This window comes from Triticum dicoccoides, chromosome 5B, assembly GCF_002162155.2.
Source record: "Triticum dicoccoides isolate Atlit2015 ecotype Zavitan chromosome 5B, WEW_v2.0, whole genome shotgun sequence".
Taxonomy (NCBI): domain Eukaryota; kingdom Viridiplantae; phylum Streptophyta; class Magnoliopsida; order Poales; family Poaceae; genus Triticum; species Triticum dicoccoides.
Window position 1 is genome coordinate 264,453,090 of NC_041389.1, and position 22,654 is coordinate 264,475,743.

General features: G+C 49.7%; 1 protein-coding gene across 1 annotated transcript; it reads left to right on the forward strand.

Moving 5' to 3' along the window:
• The first annotated feature begins 17,716 nt into the window (after window positions 1-17,716).
• Window positions 17,717-20,187, forward strand: LOC119305387. The gene is made up of 6 exons (XM_037581915.1): window positions 17,717-17,860; window positions 17,938-18,024; window positions 18,417-18,599; window positions 19,029-19,244; window positions 19,341-19,481; window positions 19,810-20,187. Exons 1-6 carry the CDS (start codon window positions 17,717-17,719, stop codon window positions 20,185-20,187), a joined length of 1,149 nt encoding a protein of 382 aa, XP_037437812.1.
• Window positions 20,188-22,654: the final 2,467 nt, after the last annotated feature.

The window sequence follows — 22,654 nt, forward strand, 5'->3', positions numbered from 1 at the left end:
GCAACTCATCAATCCAGTGCCTTCCACCCTTGCGCAGCCTGTCAAAAGTCTTCGTCCTTAGGCCCCGCAGGAAATCTGCATTCGCCCTCTTCGCTTGGCCGTTGCTCCGTGGATGTGCCACAGAAGCAAAACATACCCTGCTGCCGAGATCCTCAACGTATTGCATGAAGGCCTGGCTCGTGAACTGTGTGCCGTTGTCGGTGATGATCCTGTTGGGTACCCCAAAACGGCACACTAGTCCCTTGAAATACTTGATGGCTGACTGCGCTGTCACCTTCCTCACTGCTTCCAATTCTGGCCACTTTGTGAACGTGTCGATTGCGACGTACATGTACTCAAAGCCCCCGACTGCATGGGGGAAAGGGCCCAAGATGTCGAGCCCCCAGACCGAGAAGGGCCAGGAGAGAGGGATAGTTTGAAGGGCTTGAGCTGGTTGATGAAGCTTCTTTGAATGGAACTGGCATGCTTCACACTTGGTTACTAGTGTCGTCGCATCCTGGAGGGCAGTGGGCCAGAAGAAACCTTGCCGGAAAGCCGTGCCGACAAGGGCCCTTGACCCTATGTGGGAGCCACATATGCCTCCATGTATCTCCGCCAACAGCTTTAGTCCTTTCTCCCGGGAGATGCACATCAATTTCACCCCGTTTGGCCTTCTTCTGTACAATAGGCTATCAACGAACTGGTGCAGAGCAGACCGGCAGGCTACCTTTTCTGCCTCTTCCTGCTCCTCAGGAAGCTCCCCTTTTTGAAGGAATCAGATGGTGTGTTGTGCCCATGCCGGAGCCTGTGGCTCGACGGCAAGGACCCAAGGCATTTCTTCTGCCGCGGGAGCTGCCGGCTCCACGGCCATGACCTGAGGTCCTGCCGGAGTTAGTTGCCCTGCGGCAGGATCGGCATCCATGGCAACATCTTCGCCAGCGGCTCTGGGGAGCTCGGTGGGGAAGTACTTGCCGGGGCCTAGCTTCCTCTGCTTGCTCTGCCTGATGAACGGCTCAACGGATGGTTGGGTTCACTGAAGCACAAAAGTACCTAGTTCCACAGGTAGCTTGAGGGCAGCGCCCTTCGACACGTAGTCGGCGATGTCGTTCTCTGCTCGAGGGACATGTTCCGCTTGTATACCGTCAAAGCGCTTCTCCAGTTTCCTCACCTCATCTACGTAAGCTTCCATCAACGGGCTTTGATAATCTTTGTTGACCTGCCTCACGACGAGTTGTGAGTCGCCCCTAACGATGAGCTTCTTAACTCTGAGGTCTGCCGCGATCCTGAGACCGGCAAGCAAACCCTCGTACTCGGCGGTGTTGTTGGTCAACATCTCCCGGGGGAAATGCATCTGGATGACATACTTGAGGTGCTCTCCGGTGGGTGCGACAAGCAGCACACCAGCACCGGCGCCTTGCAGCGAGAAGGCACCATTGAAGTACATGATCCAGTTGCAGCTCGCTTCCTTGTCGGGGAGAGTGGTCTCCTGTACCTCTTCGTCGGGCATCGAGGTCCATTCCGCAACAAATTCCGCCAAGACTCTGCTCTGAATCGTCGAGGTGCTTTCAAACTTCAAACCGAAACTCGACAGCTCCAGGGCCCATTCCACGATCCTCCCCGTTGCATCTGGATTACGTAGTATCTGTTGCAATGGGAGGCGGGTGACTACCATGATCTCATGCGCTTGGAAGTAGTGGCGCAGCTTCCTCGAGGCCATAAGGAGGCCGAAGAGCAGCTTTTGCACACCTGAGTACCTGACCTAGCCCCCTGCAAGAGGGAGCTGACGAAGTACACTGGTGCTGCACCATTTTCTTTTTCTGCGCCTCTTCACCCGGTCATGTGGGTCCTGTCGTGCTGGCACCGGCCCCTGCCGGGGACTCGATCTTGCCGGGATCGAGCCCTACCGGAGAGGGTTTTGGTTTGCCTTCTGTTGGCTCTGCCGCTGTTTCTGCCTTCTTGCCGACCTCTCTCTACGCCACTAGTGTGGCGCTAACCACTTGATTTGTTGCCGCTAGGTAAAGCAGTAACGGTTCTTGTGGTTTGGGCGCAACTAGCACTGTGGTAGAAGAGAGGTATTTATTCAAATCTTGCAGTGTTGCCTTGGCTTCTGGGGTCCACTCCACTGGCCCTGCCTTCTTCAAGATCTTGAAGAAAGGTAGGGCACGCTTCGCGGACTTGGAGATGAACCGGCTCATGTCAGCAACGCAGCCAGTGAGCCGACGCACGTCCTTGATCCGCTTGGGTGCCTCAATCTGCTTGATGGCCTTGATCTTATCTGGGTTTGTTTCAATCCCGCGCTGGGACAAAAAGAACCCGAGAAGCTTGTCGGACGGGATGCCAAAGACACACTTCTCAGGGTTCTATTTGAGGTTGATCTTGTGCAGGTTCCCGAATGTTTCCTCCAGATCTTGCACAAGCGTTGCTTTGTCCTTGGTTTTGACCACTATGTCGTCCATATAAGCTTCCATATTTCTATGTAGCTGGGGTTCAAAACCAATTTGGACTGCTCTTGCAAAGGTCGAGCCAGCACTCTTCAACCCGAAAGGCATTCGTAAAAAGTAGTATGTACCACATGGGGTGATGAATGCTATCTTTTCCTCGTCTTCTTTTGCCATGAAGATCTAGTGGTATCCCGAGTAGGCGTCAAGGAATGATAACAGGTTGCATCCAGCCATGGAGTCAACAATCTGGTCGATGTGTGGTAACAGGAAGGGATCCTTTGGACAAGCCTTATTGATGTCTATGTATGTCAGATTTTGGATTCCGGCAGACCCTTGAGGTTCAAACACTGGGGTGCGCACGAAGATCTTTCCCCTACTGGCTCATGTCTCGATGCTCGCAAGGAATCTAGGCTAGAAAGAAGAACATACAAGGGACACGAAGTTCATACTAGTTCGGGCCACCGTTGTGGTGTAATACCCTACTCTAGTTTGTGGTGTGGTGGATTGCCTCAAGGGCTGATGATGAACAATACAAAGGGAGAACAACCTCGCGAGGGGCTGTTCCTGAGCTAGTGCGATGAACTGCTTGGGTGAGTTCAGTCGCCTCTCTCTCTCTCTCTCTCTCTCTCTCTCCCTCTGATCCATCCGTCTCTCGAAGATGCCCCTACTCTGTGGTGGCTAGTCCTATTTATAGAGGGAGGCCCTGGGCCTCTTCCCAAATAATGAGCGGGAAGGGCGCCAACAATTGGCCATTTTGAAGGGGAACATCTAGTACACTTATCCTGACTAAAGTTGGTCTTCGGCTGCCAAAGGCTCTGACGATGACGCCGTCCTGTGCTCCACGATGACCTCCATCCTGCCGTTCTGCCGGTCTTGGTCTTGTTGCACCGAAACGGTAACCTTTGCCGGATGCCTTGGCCTGTGCTTGCCCCCTTTGCACCGAAGGGGAAACAAGGACACTTCGCAGGCCAGTGCCCGCCTGGCCTTGATCGTCATGGCTTGCGTCACGAGCACCTCACGAGGTACCCTGCATTGATCTCTCCGCCTCCTCATGAGCCTGCCTGATGAGGCTGCTCCTGAGGAAGCTTCCTGTCGTCCGCCCCGCGAGGCTTGGCCCCTCGCGAGGGTCTTGAGCTTGAGCTGATGAAGCTGGGCTGCACTGGGCCCCCACTCGAGCCACATCGCAGGCCGCAGGTAGGCAAGTCTGGGGACCCCCGTTCCCAAAACGCCGACAATAGCCCCCAGGCCCAAGGCGTGCACGAACTTGGCTTAGCAGAGAAGCGAAGGGGCAAGTGAGAAGTGCCGCGGGCCCCAATAGCCTGTAGCCTTGGGCGCCGCGTGGCGGTTGATTGGACGTGGGCGTCTCTGCTTCCCCATGATGCCTCATTACACGTCCGGCTAGGCGGACCCGTAGTTGCACACAGCCATTCGCCTTTCACCGCCCGCGTGCTTCCTGCCCTTCCTTCTTCCTCAGGCTCCAACCTCCGCCTCCAATTCAACTCGAACTCTCCCCCCTTCCCATTGCCATGGCGCCAACGAAGAAGGAAAGGGGGAACAAGCCCGCGCCTTCGTTCCGCTCGCCTCTGGCAGTGGCCTCCGCCGTCGACCGGTCCATCATACTGAATCCCGAAGCCTTGAACAAGGTCCGCTCTGCCCTTGCCACCATCTTCAACGAATGCGGCAGGACCACGGTCTGGCACGCGTCCCATGCCTCCTTTGATAGGGTCGTCACGGAGGTCCGATTCTTCGCCGATGCCCTGTGGGCGGGCCTGGTTCCCCCCTTTTCCGCTTTCTTCAATGCGGTGCTCTCCCATTATCAGATCCACATGATGCACCTCGGGCCTGAGTCCATTACCCTCCTCTCTGTCTTTGCTTTTGTTTGCGAGGCAATGGTGGGCATTCCTCCTTCCGTTGCCCTGCTGCGCCACTTCTTCTCTTTGCGCCTGAGCGACCCCACTCGATGCTCGGGGTGTGTGAGCTTCCTCGCTGTGCCGGAGACGACTGCTTCAGGGGTCGACTTCAGCCTCCCTCCTCCTGAGGCCAGGTTCAGAGAGCGGTGGCTGTACGTGGATGTCGGAGTACCCAGCCCCCTGCTCTCGCACCCAACATTGCCTGCTGTTCCCAACTCAGGCTGGGGTCATGAGACGCTCATGAGCCCCCGGCTCGCCTTCGTCTGGCGCCGCTTCCACAGTTTGAGGGCGCTCGATGTGACGGCGCCCAAGGTGGTGAAAGAGTTCCTCCAACGTTGCATTGCTCCTCTCCAGCGCCACTCTCGCCGAATGTGGGACTTTGTGGGGCACAAAGACCGCATGCGGCTTCAGGAGGAGGACCTGGCGCCTGAAGTGCTGCGGACGGTGCTCAGGGTCCTGACTAGCGATCCTTCCCCAGGCAGCCTCCGACATGATGGTGCCCTCTTGTATCTTTGTTCGGGCAGGGCCAATTTTGTGAAGCAGATGCCCAGCTTCGACGAGTGGGGGTGCACCCGGCTGGCCTCAGAGGGCCCCACGAGAACCCAGTCGTTGTGATTGCTCTTCCGGTTACCCAAATCGGCTCTGTCTCAGGCGATGGAGCGGGGAGACGAGAACCGTCGGGAGCCGAAGGGGATGATGTCTAGATGCTGACGCTGCGCGGAGCCCCGAAGGCGGCATCTCCCGAGGCCCGTCCTGGAGCAGTGGCAGGCGAGGAGTTGCGGCTTACGGCTCCTGAGGCTGGGGCTCCCGAGGCCACGGCCGTCCCTCGTGAGGCGACGCCTGGCGGCGTCCCCCAGGCTGGTTCCTTCGGTGCTGATCGCCTTGACGCTTCTTCCATGCCACGGGCCGACCCTTGCGCCGAGTGCTTAGGTCGGTTCCGCGTAGACTTCGAGGCCCTCCGCAAGAGGAAGGAGGCCTTGGGTGGCAACGATCGCCCTTGCCGCCTGTTGAAGCGCAGGAAGTACTTTGCCATGGACGAGTAAGTCCTCTTCTCTCTTTGCTCCTTTACCTCTCTATTGTTGTAGCTGATCATGGTCTTTCAGGACCCTTCCTGCCGATGCGCGAAGGCGGCCAAGGAGCCAACCCCCCAAGCTTTGTCCTCTCTGATGACCCTGGGCGTGTCGAGCTAGAGCGGCGCCCCTGCCACTTGGTCGGTCGGAGGAGTGGTCCGTCCCGATGAGCACCTCGAGCCCACGCGTCTGTTGTCCCCCCTTCACGAGTTCCCCTGGGGCGCAGCTAGCTTGCCCCATGTTCCTTCCCTGATCGTGGATGGCGACTAGCTGAAGTCAGTCTTGAGCTCCTCTTCTGGGGACGGACCGGCGCCAGGCCGGGCTCCTGGCGAGGTCCGTCAGGCGATTGTTGGGGCGCCAGCCCCCAGCCCCGCACCGGGAGGGGCATGCCCACTCAAGGCCCTCCGTGTATTCCGATGGCAGAGGGTGATGCGGAAGACATGATCAGGCGCGCTTGGGAGCATCGTGACCTTCGTCAAGAGTTCCTCCAGGGGGCGGCGGATGCGGTGAGCCAGATCAGGGCGGAGCTTGCTTGCGAGGATGAGCGCCTTGAGGCCGAGGGCCTGCGCCTTGCTGAGGAGAGGCGCAAGCTGAAGGTAGCTGTCGCCCTTGCTCGCCACTAGCGTGACCTCGATAACACGAAGGCTGAAGCGTCGCTGGCGGCCTCGTGAGAGGCCTGCTCCCAGGCCGTCGAGCAGGCCCGAGAAGCAGACCGACGGCGCAAAGATGCAGAGGAGCGCGCATGGGAGCTCCAAGCCTGGAGCAACTCTCTGGAGCAGCAAGTGGAACTGCGCCAGGCGGCCCAGGTGTCGCTAAAGGGGGCTTCCATCGACCAGGCGGACCTTCAGAAGCGCGAGGAAGCGCTGACGCTGGAGGCCGCCGAGCGCAACCTTGACCTTGAGCGACTGGAGACGAGGGAGCGCCTGGTGAATCAGGTGGAGGATGACGTCGCCGCGCGCGGAGCCTGAGTCCAAGAAGAGGTTGACCGCCGTGTGGCGGCAGCTCGCTCGGATCTTGAGCGCGAGTACGAGGTGAAGCTGGAGCTGATCAGGGCCGAAGCTGAGGGTAGGACCGCGGCCCTCAGGGCCAAGCTGGCTGAAGTGACGCGGAGTGTGGACTCCTCCGCAGCCGCCCTTGGCTCAGTGCAGGCGGAGCTGGCCTCTTCTCGCGCCGAGCTGCTCCTTCTTCAACAGCGGGTCGACGACGCCGAGGCCGTCGCGCAGCGGAATGCGTACGAGATCCGTCAGCGGTTGATTCTGGAGCATGAGCATGCCCCCATGCTCCGAACACTTAGGGAAAGGGCTAACACAGCCTTGAGCAACATTTGCGAGGCTGCTGCCAAGGAGCCGCACGAGACCAATTACGCCAGCAACCTCCAGTTCTTCACCGACGTGGTGATGCTTATGGAGAACCGCTCTGAGAGGTCTTGTTGGCTTGTCGAGGAGAGGAGCCGAGCCTTGCTCGGGCGTGCTTTCTCCCGTGTCTTCAGCTATCTGCAGGACAGGGACGCCCACTTCGATTTTGATGCCGCCATCGCACCTGTGCCCATGGCCATCCGGGGCGACCTGGCGCAATGGGTGGAGGACAACGTGGATGCCCTCGTCAGGGCCTTCACGTCTGATGATGACGGCGTGATCGTAGCCGCTGATGAAGGTGGTGTTGTGGACGAGCCTGGCGCTGGCGGTGGTGGTGACGATGCCAGTGATGCCAGCGATGCCTTTGGGGGCGCCCCAGAAGACGCGGCGAGTGATATGTCCGACTGATCGCATGCCACCGCTGTTTATCCTGCATGAAGAAGGTTCGGGCTCGGCCCTAAAGATTGTAAGAGCATTTTGGGAGGGGAGGCCCCTCATGTAAAGTTTGCGATTAGTACCCTGGTAAGTATAACGTTGCGTGTGAGCTTAGCTGCTGGCCCGGTGATGGGTCAGCTGACTTGTTTACCGTTTGACCCCGACGAGTCCTGAGCGGGCCTGTAGGGGCCGCAGCGTCTCGAGTGTCTTCTGGGTAGCCCATTGATCCTGCAATGAGAACCTCCGGAGAGGGTGCGGCGACAGCGGTCCGAATTGTAGACGTGCTTGGCCCGGCCCGGCTCGCGAGGGGAGGCAGCTGACGCTAACTTTGGACGCAAAGCCGAAACCAAGACGCGAGAGATTGCTCGAACGAAACTAAACACCCCTCCCCCAAACACACGCAAGTTTCAAGCTCAAATCCAACTTAAATTCAAATCGAAGAACCTTGTCAACAGAGGAAAAGGCAAAAAGCAAAAGGCCGCGTTCGGCACCTAGTCTAGTCTTCGACGTCTTCTCACCAGCGCGGAGCTAAGTGCTGCCACTGGGCGTGGGTGGGAGCCCCCGAGGCCCGAGGGCGGCTCTCCGGAGACTCCGGGGCATGTACAGCCCCACTCATTATTACGTGAGAGTGTCATGGGGTGGCGAGCTTCACAGGCACTGGGCCTTCATCACAGGTACCGGCCTTGCTTCATATCGCCAGACGAGGGCCCCGCCTTGCGCCACACTCTACCACCATTGACGGCGGCTGGAGACCAAGGACGACGCCAATGGGGTAGAGCGGTCGCCAGCGGTTCCCCCGATGACCACGGGTCCTCTACCGGGGGCAGGCCCTGAGGCACCTCCCCGACAGAGGGCCTACCTCCTGAGAATGCCTTGCGTCGAGCGCCGCGGGGACGAACCCGGATCTTGGCCCCTCTCCTGCAGCCTCCGGTGCCCTCCTCCCGAGGGGAAAGAGGCTGCAGCGTTGGGGCAGCCATCTACTGCGGTGACCTCTACCTCCTGCGACCCATGGTTAGCATAAGCTTGCTCCTGAGGAATTAGTGGTACCAGATAGTTGCGGCCTCCGGCGCGGTCGTCGATTGTTGGGGAACGTGGTAATTTCAAAAATTTCCTATGCACACGCAAGATCATGGTGATGCATAGAAACGAGAGGGGAGAGTGTTGTCCACATACCCTCGTAGACCGAAAGCGGAAGCGTTAGAACAACGCGGTTGTTGTAGTCGTACGTCTTCACGATCCGACCGATCCAAGTACCGAACGTACGACACCTCCGAGTTCAGCACACGTTCAGCTCGATGAAGATCCCCGGACTCTGATCCAGCAGGGTGTCGGGGATGAGTTCCGTCAGCACGACGGCGTGGTGACGATGATGATGTTCTACCGACGCAGGGCTTCGCCTAAGCACCGCAACGATATGACCGAGGTGGAATATGGTGGAGGGGGGCACCGCACACGGCTAAGGAACGATCACGAAAATCAACTTGTGTGTCTAGAGGTGCCCCCTGCCCCCGTATATAAAGGAGCCAAGGGGGAGGGGCGGCTGGCCTAGGAGGGGGCGCGCCATGGGGAGTTCTACTCCCACCGGGAGTAGGACTCCCTCCTTCCTTGTTGGAGTAGGAGAGAAGGAAAGAGGAGGAGAGGGAGAAGGAAAAGGGGGCTGCACCCCTTGTCCAATTCGGACCAAAGGGGGGGCACAGGTCTCCTTCCTTTTGGCTTCTCTCCTATATTCCCGTATGGCCCAATAAGGCCCATATACTCCCCGGCGAATTCCCGTAACTCTCCGGTACTCCGAAAAATACCCGAATCACTCAGAACCTTTCCGAAGTCCGAATATAGTCATCCAATATATCGATCTTTACGTCTTGACCATTTCGAGACTCCTCGTCATGTCCCCGATCTCATCTGGGACTCCAAACTCCTTCGGTACATCAAAACTCATAAACTCATAATAAAACTGTCATCGAAACCTTAAGCGTGCTTTCCCTACGGGTTCGAGAACTATGTAGACATGACCGAAACACGTTTCTGGTCAATAACCAATAGCGGAACCTGGATGCTCATATTGGCTCCCACATATTCTACGAAGATCTTTATCGGTCAAACCGCATAACAACATACGTTGTTCCCTTTGTCATCGGTATGTTACTTGCCCGAGATTCGATCATCGGTATCCCAATACCCAGTTCAATCTCGTTACCGGCAAGTCTCTTTACTCGTTCCGTAAGACATCATCCCGCAACTAACTCATTAGTTACAATGCTTGCAAGGCTTATAGTGATGTGCATTACCGAGTGGGCCCAGAGATACCTCTCCGACAATCGGAGTGACAAATTCTAATCTCGAAATACGCCAACTCAACATGTACCTTCGGAGACACCTGTAGAGCTCCTTTATAATCACCCAGTTACGTTGTGACGTTTGGTAGCACACAAAGTATTCCTCCGGTAAACGGGAGTTGCATAATCTCATAGTCATAGGAACATGTATAAGTTATGAAGAAAGCAATAGCAACATACTAAACGATCAAGTGCTAAGCTAACGGAATGGGTCAAGTCAATCACATCATTCTCCTAATGATGTGATCCCGTTAATCAAATGACAACTCATGTCTATGGCTAGGAAACTTAACCATCTTCGATTCACGAGCTAGTCAAGTAGAGGCATACTAGTGACACTATGTTTGTCTATGTATTCACACATGTATTATGTTTCCGGTTAATACAATTCTAGCATGAATAATAAACATTTATCATGAAATAAGGAAATAAACAATAACTTTATTATTGCCTCTAGGGCATATTTCCTTCAGTCTCCCACTTGCACTAGAGTCAATAATCTAGTTCACATCGCCATGTGATTTAATACCAATATTCATATCTGTATATGATTAACACCCATAGTTCATATCTTCATGTGACCAACACCCAACGGGTTTACTAGAGTCAATAATCTAGTTCACATTGCTACGTGATTAACACCCAAAGAGTACCAAGGTATGATCATGTTTTGCTCGTGAGAGAAGTTTAGTCAACGGGTCTGTCACATTCAGAGCTGTATGTATTTTGCAAATATTCTATGTCTACAATGCTCTGCACGGAGCTACTCTAGCTAATTGCTCCCACTTTCAATATGTATCCAGATTAAGACTCAGAGTCATCAGGATCAGTGCCAAAACTTGTATCGACATAACCCTTTACGACGAACCTTTTGTCACCTCCATAATTGAGAAACATATCCTTATTCCACTAAGGATAATTTTGACCAATGTCCAGTGATCTAATCCTAGATCACTATTGTACTCCCTTGCCAAACCAGGGCAGAGTATACAATAGGTCTGGTCCATAGCATGTCATACTTTTATAAAACCTATGTCTGATGCATAGGGAATGACTTTTATTCTCTTTCTATTTTCTGCTGTGGTCGGGATTTGAGTCTTACTCAATTTCATACCTTTGCAACACAGGCAAGAACTCTTTCTTTGACTATTCCATTTTGAATTACTTCAAAATCTTGTCAAGGTATGTACTCATTGAAAATCTTATCAAGCGTCTTGATCTATCTCAATAGATCTTGATGCTCAATATGTAAGTAGATTTGCCGAGGTCTTTCTTTGAAAAAACTCCTTTCAAACACTCCTTTATGCTTTGCAGAATAATTCTACATTATTTCCGATCAACAATATTTCATTCACATATACTTATCATAAATGTTGTAGTGCTCCCACTCACTTTCTTGTAAATACAGGCTTCACTGCAAGTCTGTATAAAACTATATGCTTTGATCAACTTATCAAAGCGTATATTCCAACTCCGAGATGCTTGCACCAGTCCATAGATGGATTGCTGGAGCTTGCATATTTTGTTAGCACCTTTAGGATTGACAAAACCTTATGGTTGCATCATATACAACTCTTCTTAAGAAAACCATTAAGGAATGCAGTTTTGACATCCATTTGCCAGATTTCATAAATTGTGGCAATTGCTAACATGATTCGGACAGACTTAAGCATCGCTAGAGTTGAGAAAATCTCATTGTAGTCAACACCTTGAACTTGTCAAAAACCTTTTTGCGACAAGTCAAGCTTTGTAGATAGTAACACTACTGTCAATGTTCATCTTCCTCTTGAAGATCCATTTATTTTTCTATGGTTTGCCGATCATCGGGCAAGTCCACCAAAGTCTACACTTTGTTCTCATACATGGATCCTATCTCAAATTTCATGGCCTCCAGCCATTTTGCGGAATCTGGGCTCATCATCGCTTCCTCATAGTTCATAGGTTTATCATGGTCTAGTAACATGACTTTGAGAACAGGATTACCGTACCACTCTGGTGCGGACCGTACTCTGGAAGACCTACAAGGTTCTGTAGTAACTTGATCAGAAGTTTCATGATCATCATCATTAGCTTCCTCACTAATTGGTGTAGGAATCACTGGAACTGATTTTAGTGATGAACTATTTTCCAATTCGGCAGAAGGTACAGTTACCTCATCAAGTTCTACTTTCCTCCCACTCACTTCTTTCGAGAGAAACTCCTTCTCTAGAAAGGATCCATTTTTAGCAACGAATATCTTGCCTTCGGATCTGTGATAGAAGGTGTACCCAACAGTTTCCTTTGGGTATTCTATGAAGATGCACTTCTCCAATTTGGGTTTGAGCTTATCAGGATGAAACTTTTTCACATAAGCATCACAACCCCAAACTTTAAGAAACGACAACTTGGGTTTCTTGCTAAACCACAGTTCATATGGTGTCGCCTCAACGGATTTAGATGGTGGCCTTTTAACGTGAATGCAGCTGTCTCTAATGCATAACCCCAAAACAATAGTGGTAAATCAGTAAGAGACATCATAGATCGCACCATATCCAATAAAGTGCGGTTACGATGTTCGGACACACCATAACATTGTGGTGTTCCAGGTGGCGTGAGCTGTGAAACTATTCCACATTGTTTTAATTGAAGACCAAACTCGTAACTCAAATATTCGTCTTCGCGATCAGATCGCAGAAACTTTATTTTCTTGTTACGATGATTTTTCCACTTCACTCTGAAATTCTTTGAACCTTTCAACTATTTCAGGCTTATGTTTCATCAAGTAGATATACCCATATCTGCTCAAATCATCTTGTGAAGGTCAGAAAATAACGATACTTGCCACGAGCATCAACGCTCATTGTATCGCATACATCGGTATGTATTATTTCCAATAAGTCAGTAGCTTGTTCCATTGTTTTGGAGAACGGAGTTTTAGTCATGTTGCCCAAAAGGCACGGTTCGCAAGCATCAAATGATTCATAACCAAGTGATTCCAAAAATCCATCTTTATGGAGTTTCTTCATGCGCTTTACACCTATATGACCCAAATGGCAGTGCCACAAATAAGTTTCACTATCATTATTAACTTTGCATCTTTTGGCATCAATATTATGAATATGTGTATCACTACGATCAAGATCCAACAAACTATTTTCATTGGGTGTATAACCATCGAAGGTCTTATTCATGTAAACAGAATAACAATTATTCTTTAACTTCAAATGAATAACCGTATCGCAATAAACATGATCAAATCATATTCATGCTCAACGCAAACGCTAAATAACATTTATTTAGGTTTAACACTAATCTCAAAAATATAGGGAGTGTGTGATGATGATCATATCAATCTTGGAACTATTTCCAACACTCATCGTTACTTCCCCTCAACTAGTCTCTGTTTATTATGTAACTCCTGTTTTGAGTTACTAATCTTAGCAACCAAACAAGTATCAAATAGTCAGGGGCTACTATAAACACTAGTAAGGCACACATCAAATACCTGTATATCAAATATACCCTTGTTCACTTTGCCTGGCCATGAGCTTGGTGACCTCCAGTAAAGGCGCCAACAAACTCATGGCACAGATCCGCCCAAGAAGAGATGGAATCCACCGGCAATGAGATTAGGCTTGAGTGCCAATGAGAAGTAGTTGGCAAGCACCTTATCGTTGCGGGCCCCAGCAGCTTGCATCGCGATGGTGTAGATGCTGAGGAACTCTAGCGGGTGGGTCTTGCCATTGTACTTCTCGCCAACGTCAGGTTTGAACGTACGGTGGGAGGGCCACTGGAACTGCCATAACTCACGGGTGAAGGCCGGACAACCCACCTCGTAAGGTAGGCCACCGTAGCCTCCCGGTGCTGGGTGGTCCATAGCGGGCCCTGCCCACCTGTCCAACTGGTGGCGCGCGTCACGTCGGCGCTCGATCGTAGTTCAAGCGTCCTCGTGAGCCCGCTCTCGGAGGACCTGGCGCTGATCGCGGTTGGTTCGCGGGTCGGACGATGCGATGGAGATATCATCACGAGCGTCACCGCGGCGGGCCGACGCCCGGGGCGGTCGGGATGGAGGCGGGGAATACACCGTGGTCGCGTCGCCTCCGGCGTGGTCTCCGCTAGCACGTGGCAGCCCCGCTAGCACATGGCAGCCCCGCAGAGCGACGGCCGACGGGTCCCGCCGGCCGCGGCCCGTCGTTGTTGGCGATGCCGACGAGGCTCCGGACGGTGGCCCTCCGTTCGTCAAGCTTCTCTGTGGCGGGAGGAAAATCGAGGAGCAGTTGTGCGCACGCTAGGGCTTCCGCTAGGGTGGGTGGCGGCGAAAGCTGGGTGGACCGCGATGCGCCTCGACTCCTAACCATGTTAGAAGGAGCTGCGTCACGGCTCCGCAGCCGTTCGCCACCTCCACCAGCACCCCGGTGCGCACGCTGGCCCTCCTCTTCATGTGATGGGTGCACCGGACTCTTCCCAGGGTGGCGTGCAGGATCACCAGCAGGGTGACGCTGCTCATCACGCACAACCTGAGAGGAGAGCGCCGTGGGCGCCGGTGTTGGTGTTTTGGAGGTCGTCGTGCCTCCGCCTGGCGGGACGGTGGCACCCCTGAAGGGCCCCGTGCCGCCTACGGGGGGGCCGACTCCATCTCTGGAGCCTGCGACTGGTGGCTCATCGCCTGGCGCCCGAACGGCGCCACTCGCCAGGCCTGAACCGCCAGGGTGACGTGGATGTTTGCAGGCCACGCCATGGGTTCTCTCCGTGACTGGCCCGCTACTGGTTTGCACCGGTGCAGGCAACTTGGTCCCGGACGAACCGATCACCGTGGTCGTCTTCTTCTTAGGAGCCATGGCAATGAAGAACAGCTAGGCCAACTGCTAGACCAGATTCTCGCAATAGCGCTGCCCCCTACATGGCGCGCCAAAGATGTCGGTGGGAAACGACACCTATGGGATCACTGGAATCCCTTCTGCGGTTGCGGGGCGCGGAATCGTGAGAAGATCGGGACTAGGGGATGGCACACAGGGGATTTACCCAGGTTCTGGCCGCAAAGATGCGTAAAACCCTACGATCCTGCTTTGGTGGTTGTATTAGTGTTCTTGAGCTCTCGAACTAGCTCTGGGTGCTGAGAAGTTCAAAAGAGCCGAATCCTTTCTCAGTATGCCATGGGCCTCCTTTTATAGGCAAAAGGGGCCGCCATAGTTGCATACAGGAGGTGGAAAGTGCAACAGCGTTGTGAGGTTATCGCTAGAATTACAAGACAAGACGCATTAAATGTGGGGCTTAGGTGTCCGTCACTTTATTGGGGGACGGGGGTGAGGCCCGTCCCGTCTCACTGCACCTCCTGGCTTCGACACGCGCCCCGGCCAGCAACGCATGCAGCGCCTGTAGGCAGGCAGGTAGCTGAGGTGGCGCAGTGGTGGAGCCTCCACGAAGGTCTACATGCTGCCACGCAGGTGCCTGCCCAGCTAGTTGGGTCGGTTGCTGCGCATGAATGGCGGTAGGAACTTGGCTGGTGTGGGCCTAGCAGTGGCCTTGCTGGGACGCTTGGCGACGGTCTTGCCGGGTGGCCCGGCAAAGGTCTTGCCGTGGCACGCCGGCTTCCCCGACAAGGATCTTGCCGGGGGGGTCCTGTGGGTTTCTTCGATGGGGACGACTGCCTTCCTATCCCCATTTGATCTTGATTGCTCTATGTCTTCACAAAGATCTGCATGCCATCACGGAGGTGCCTCCCGAACCCTATCCGAATGCAACTACTCAGCGTCCGTGGGCTTGAAGGTGGCTCGCTCAGCGGGCGTGGACGAGCTGCCCCGGCAAGGATCTTGCCGGGACTGCAGGGCTGCCCTCGGCAAGGGTTCGTGCCGGGGCAACTTGTATTGCCCGTGCAACCTTTGTGGTCTTGGTCCTTTGTTGTTTTGCTTTGCTTGTCCCTGTGGCCTTTGCTCTTCTCCGGCTTCCCTCTCTTGCCTTGCTCATGTGTGGTCGTGGCAGGTGGCTCTGACTGCCCATGCACAAGTAAAAGGGGTCAAAAGCTAGGCCCCTACTTTTGTACACCGACAATCCCAATGGATCTTCTCGGACGATAAAGTATTCAGCTCCAAGGCTGACCTCCTCTTCGGACAGAGGCATGTAATTGCCATCTTCGGAATCATTGGGATCCTCGGGAGTATGCTGACCCTCATGCCGCTCTAAGCCATCAGGTTGGTGCTCGGGTGCGGGGTCCGAGGTCTTCCCCATTGTCCGGGGTGTCACCCTCGTCGGTGTCCGTGTTACTTTCTCTCCCTTGTCGCCCCTTGGATCATCGGCGTTGTCTCCGGCGTTTGGGGGGCTCCTCTCTAGGCCTGTTACTTTCCCTTCTGGGGGTGCCATCTCCATTAGCGCCATCACCATCGTCCTTAGGGGTGTCCACCATGTAGGAGTTATAGGTGGATGTGGCTATTCATCAGCCGGTGACGGGAGGGGCGGTGTCCGTGTGGGCCGTGGCTTCACTATCATCATCCATGTCATCAGCCTCCTCAGCGGCATAGTCCAGCAAGTCGGTTAGGTCTTCGACAATGGCTACTAAGTGGGTGGTGGGTGGGATGTAAAATTCCCTGTGGCCTGCCTCAAGGTTCCGTTGAGCGTGAGCCTTGGGCGGGCCATCGACAATGGTCATCATCAGAATCCGATCGAGTGCTTTGTTTAACAGGGCGAGGCTAATCGGGCTGGCATATGAGGTTTCTTCGGAGCTGACCTCCATCGTCATTGTGAGGCGAGGCATGGGTCTGGCTAGGGTGAGATCCTAATCTTTGGACGTCGTACTTGCATCAAGGCTCGAAGCCGAGTCTGTGGTAAGGAGGGCGAGTCCGGTCGGGGTTAGCCCCCGTCTTTGGATGCCAAACTCCAGTTGGGGCTCGAAGCCAATCCCGCGGTAAGGTGGAAAAGTCCGGACCAGCTTGATTCCAAGTCTTTGGACATATGAGTTGCTTCCATGCTCAAAGCTGACGGAGCTGTAAGGGCCGATCCGGAGATCAGATCAGGGAAGAGCCCTGAAGTCAATGCTTCGAAGGCCTTGGCCATTTCAGATAAGGCTAAAAAGCCAGTGAAGATCAGATCGCCCCTAGTGTTGGTGATATACCCAAGTTACCAAACCTGATCTGATGCTCAGGGGAAAAACTATCGACCTGGTTGAGATGACTGGTCGAGTCGGCGTGTGGGACTATGCTGCCGAACGTGAAAAGCCACCCATGGACGAAGATGTCCCTAATACTGATGTAGTCTCCAATGATCAGGCGAGCCATCGATCCCTCAGTGATCAACCAGAGTAACTCTCAATGAAAGCATAGTGTCAAAACCGGCGGATCTCGGGTAGGGGTCCCGAACTATGGATTTTGGATTGATGGGGAATAGGGGACGCAGGACATGAAATTTACCCAGGTTCAGGCCCTGTCTAAGAGGTAATACACTACGTCCTACTTGGTTATATTACTTGTGTATATGGGGTTTACATAGTTGATGCACCATGAGATCGGATGAACTAAACCCTAAACTAGTAGGATGGTGATTGTTGTCTTAGCCTGTAAGGATTAAACCCTCTGGTTTATACAGACACCAGGGGTGCTAGGGTTTACATATAGTTAGTTACATCAGGGGAATGCCGGATCTTCCATCTTGACTTGTAGCACACACCAAGGCACAAAAATTCTTCGGTCCGAATACAGTGCGGCCCAACAGTCCGGCCCATGAGAGATAGGCTGGCCACCCGAGGACCCCTAGTCTAGGACTCCCTTAGCGGGTACTCCACCATCCTTTATAGGAGTAATATGAGCATTAACTGTGAAGATTTTTCCATTTATTACATATCTCGAATATTATCTGGGCATTAATACTCCAAGATTTTGGTTATAAAACTAGGACGTGGTGCAATTATCGTATCTTATCTACTATAAGTGTGACCAATCAACTAGGGTTAACATTATCCATATGAGAAGATAATGTGAAGATCTTTCCATTTATTACATAAGTCAGATGGTTTTTGGGCATTAGTACTTCAAGATTTTTGTAATAAAAACCAATAGGTTGTCAATTATCATATCTTATGCAATTAATACCATGACATATTTCATTCTAGCAATGCAATTTATTGCTCTTCTTGAATGACAACCATTCATTTCATGATAGTTGCATAACTTTATAAATATGATGGTAGACACATTAACAAACTGAACATTTCATATTTCCACCATGAAAGAAAATCCATCTATCCGTGTGACCATTCTCTTAGCATATTTTATTCTAACCATCGGAGGAAAAGAAGTAAAGTGTATAACACAAGAAGAAAATACTAGCGCGATCCCATTGAATAAAAAAGTCAATAAGACTATTCTGGTATGTATAGATTCATTGTAGTTTGTACATCTATAATCATTTTTTTGGACTATGAAGTTTAGGAGATACAAAAATAGGTTGACGAAAGCGATGTTTACGACTGCATCGATGTGAATCTACAACCAGCCTTTAGCCATCCACTACTGAAAGACCACAAGATCCAGGCAAGTTTTAATAATCAATATATTATAACATTCATGTACTGGCTAAGTAAAATGTAGATGTACATGAATGGTATGTTATTTTAAATAGATAGTGCCAGGTAGGTAGCTAATGTATATAATCATGGTAGCAATTATTTGAACTCCAATGTTTATACTAATACTTCATAAATAAGCTTTCACAACACATCTAGTGTTCTTAATTTCTCTCCATGTTATATTTGTTTTATAGAATAGAAATATACAACATTTTGGTATGATCACCAAGAAGGGCAACATGCAAATTCAACTAATTTCATCAATATGTTTAATTGCGCATTATAACACATAAACATGAACATTTTTGATCATTTTTTTCTTGAAGTACATGTTGATTAAATTTTACTCATTAATAGATGGAACCAAGCTCTTTCCCACTAAGTACTTCTACCAAATCTCCATTGATGGATGCCATCCCACAAGCCCATTTGGCCCGGATTGAGTGCCCTATAGGAACGATTCCAATATTACGCAACAACAGAAGGGTCCAGATGCCAGTAGAAACTATTGGTAAAGTGATTAGCCAGGATGAACATGAGGTGAGTTTTTAATATAATTTTTTGGGTGATTCAGTTATCATGGTAGACTATGGCAATGCAAACTTTTCCTTCGAGTTGTTGAATGCACAACATTATTGCCTTGCAACCACATGTCGAAACGGTAATTACCTAACAACATTCTAGGATTTTATCGCATTAGATTCATCCTTTAGATAAAATATATGGCCCAAGGTAGTCAAATAAGTAAATGCAAATGATTACTTGTATAAACATTTTTACACTTAACATTTGTGTTACCATTCAAGTGGACTAAACTTTTCTCCAAGTGTTTCATCTATATTGACATTAGTTGCACCATTCAGTGATGTTCATCAAAATTTTGTTGTGATATGATGTCAATCTTTCTTATGTTTAAAAGGCATTAATATTTTCATTGTAAACAAGTCAATATCTTGTTTGGGCTTGCAGGTTGCAGGAATAGAGTATTTTGATGTGCTATATGGGACGCGGGCAAAAATAAATGTCTATAATCCTATGGTGAAGAATAATAGTAAGGATCTAAGCGCATCATGGGTACAAATTAGTAAGGTACAAAAAGTAGGTGTTGCAGATGGGATAGGGGCCGGTTCTTGGGTATATCCAAGCTACAGTGGTGACAACTTTGCTAGGTTTCATGTTGCTTGGGTAAGCCATAACTATTTCTTTGGATGCATGTTCTTTAATTTAAGAATAACTTATAATGATACCCTTTTATTGACATTTATACACATTTATGTAAAGCTTGATGGCTTAAAGACTTGCCCTGATCATGATTGTGGCGCTTTTGTGCAAGTAAGCTCAAGTATTGGTCTAGGAGGAAGACTTACACCGGTTTCTATCTATAATGGACCACAATACCTCATAGATGTTATTATTTTCAAGGTATTCTCATGTAAATATGTTTGCTGATTCTTGTATTTTGTTTTTTCATATGAAATACATGAATGATATTTTGATGAAAGCTTGAAGACTTTGCTTAAACCAAAATTATAGGTCATAAACCCATAATGTAAAACAATATTACTAAGAACCTTTGATTGTACAAAATATTTTAACATAGGGGGAGACTCCCAGATATCTCTCTAATATTATATTCATGTTAACACGACATACAATTAAACGGAGAGTTTCACCTCACCACAAGCATTTCATCAACTGTTATTCATTTCAACTTTGTTAAGCATTTACATGAATCCTTGATTTATTTTAGGACCCAAAGACTAAAAATTGGTGGGTGGCTTATGGTCCACAAAACATACATATTGGATACTGGCCAAGGGAAATTTTCCATTTCATGAAGGATCAATGTAATTATGCATTATGGGGTGGATATGTTCAAGGTCCAACGGCCTCATCAAACTCTCCACAAATGGGTAGTGGTCATTTCGCTTCAGAAGGATTTGGAAAAGCAGCGTTTGTGAGTAATATCCAAATTGTAGATAATGAAGGCATGTATGTTACTCCAAATGACAAGCAAACTGGTCTTGTCGCCACCAATTTATCCAAATATACCGCGAAGGCTCATGGTTATGGATATAGTCACTATGGTGTGCATACTTACTATGGTGGACCTGGTGGTTTTGTTTGAATATATATATATATATATATATATATATATATATATTAATAAAGTTTCCATAATCTAATTAATATGTCAACTTGGACAAATTATTCTGTGATTTTTTCATGTTCGAATGTATTTATAGTGGTGGATAAGTTGAGTCATCCAACAGTGTAGGTTAGGTTTGATTTTGTCGGCTATACACTGTGTATTTTAGTTTTTCTTCTAGAAAGTGTTATGTTTGATGCCGTATAAGAATAAGAGAGACAAACCTGTTAATTGCACTATGTGTGTACTTCACTCTATGTAGATAAGACACTGAATACATTGCCTATTCTTGCGATAATTGAGAACCATTTTTGTGTGTCTCATCTTTTACGGTACGTCGGGAAAACTTCATAGATTTCCTAAAAGGTTCCCAAGTGATGGTAAGAAGAGATGATGAACTTCTAAAGCAATGATAATACCTAGACAAATGGTGGACGAAGAGAGTGGAGACAGGGTTAAAGGAGATTAAGGGGGAGATGTAGCTTTGTCTTCTAGCAATGACATGGTGGTTAAGGACATGCAAAAATTATCAAGAAGGAAATGAGTGGGGAGAGATTTTACATTTCCCTCTATGAATAAAACACATGTCATCACGTTGGACACACATCTCTGAACTAGAACAACCATTGATCCGTTTTCCTTTTATATTTCCATTATTCCATGCATGTGCATTTAATTAGCTTGTCTACGAGGTGAAGTTGTTAGGTATGTAGATGCAATCGACAACATATAGCATGGTGATTAAGTCATCAAGGATGGGAATCGGGTCAACGTATGAATGTTGGATGGTATTGCTTCTATAAAGGATGTTGGAGTACCCGCCTTCCTAGGCTCGTGGAGAGCGAAGAGCGCCTCCTAGCCGTTCGCTGATGGGTAGCATGTGTCAGGAGCCTGTCGGGCGGCTCCGCGCCGTCTGGTCTCCCTAGACGGCAAGGACTTGGACGACATGGCTGGAAGGTCCATGACGGGTGGACTGCCCAGTGTCCATCGCGCCCCTGGTGACCTGCAAGGTCACATGATTTAGATGTAGCTTTATCAGAGTAAGAGTTTATATTCTACGCTATAACTCCTATGATCCTAGAAAATGTGATTCAGTGGAAAACTCATATGCACGTGTGGAATGACAAACAGTAAAACCTCAGTCATAGTCTTGCCTATAAGACTAACTCAAGTGTTGTTTGTGATCATGTTTTCCGGATCTTGGGATGTCATTGAGTGTAATGATAGTACCAAAACAAATTTCAGAATATGATGTTGGAAGAATGATCATATTGAATTAACCTAACTCGTTTCTTATAACTTTGAGATGCTACCATCACAAGTCAATTGTGATAACACTACAAAAAACACTTCCGTGATGATATGTGTTTGTCTGAGTAGGTCATGTTTTTTGTCATGCATGTACATCCATGACGATTTTATGATAGAATCAAGGTAGTCATACATGTGCTGTCGTAGAAGTGTTCCATGACAATACTGAAATTATCATCATGGAAGTGACCACTTCTATGACGATAAATGGCGCCTCATGGAAGTGTTTTCGTCAAGGGTAACCAACACGTGGCATCCACCATAACTGGTTGTCATTAAGCTAACGTGTCCGGTTTTGGATCCGATAACCCGTTAACAACAATGACCAATGTTGATTTTCCACGTGTAAAATTCTCATCGGCCGAAAGAACCACATATCAACTCTGCATTGGGACAGATGTCATCCAGCGAATGGACGAGACATGCCTATGATACATTGACACGTGGCTCGTCCCAATAGTGGCCCATTAGGTCAAAAGGCTGGCCCTTTTGACTTGGTTAAAAGATAGTGGGTCGGCCTCCGGAAAGCCTGTTAATGGCCTGTTCGCATATAGCCAATTTATAGCCCGCTAACTCGTGACCCGTTATGGCCTATCTGAATTAGGTCTAGTAGCGTCATCTGGGCCGTCCAATATAATTTGAGCCCATTGTAACTTCTGGCCTATGTATGTCTCATGACGTCTTTCAGCCCATATGATGACCTTTGTAACTCTGGGCCCATTAACGGCTTGTGGTGAAACTTGCACATAATGAACAATATATGTCTTTCATTAATGACCCATTATTCCATTGGGTCGTTTCCAGCCCTGTTATCTTTCGGCCTTCTAAGGGCCCATTTATTCTTAGGCTCATTTCCAACATTGATTACTTACGGTCCGTTACTGGCTTGTTCCACTTGTGGGCCAAAATTAGCCCGTGGTTACAGTTGGCCTGTTTGTGGCCCATTATCCATTGGGTCGTTTTCATAGCGTCATCTAATATGGCCCATTAATGAACTGTTATGACCGTTAATAGAATTAAGACCATTGTACATATCGGCCTATTAATGACCCGTTATGGTCGGCCCATAAACAGACGATTCCCATTCTAGCCCATTTACGACCCATATTGCGGTCCATTATTGGTCCATAAATAG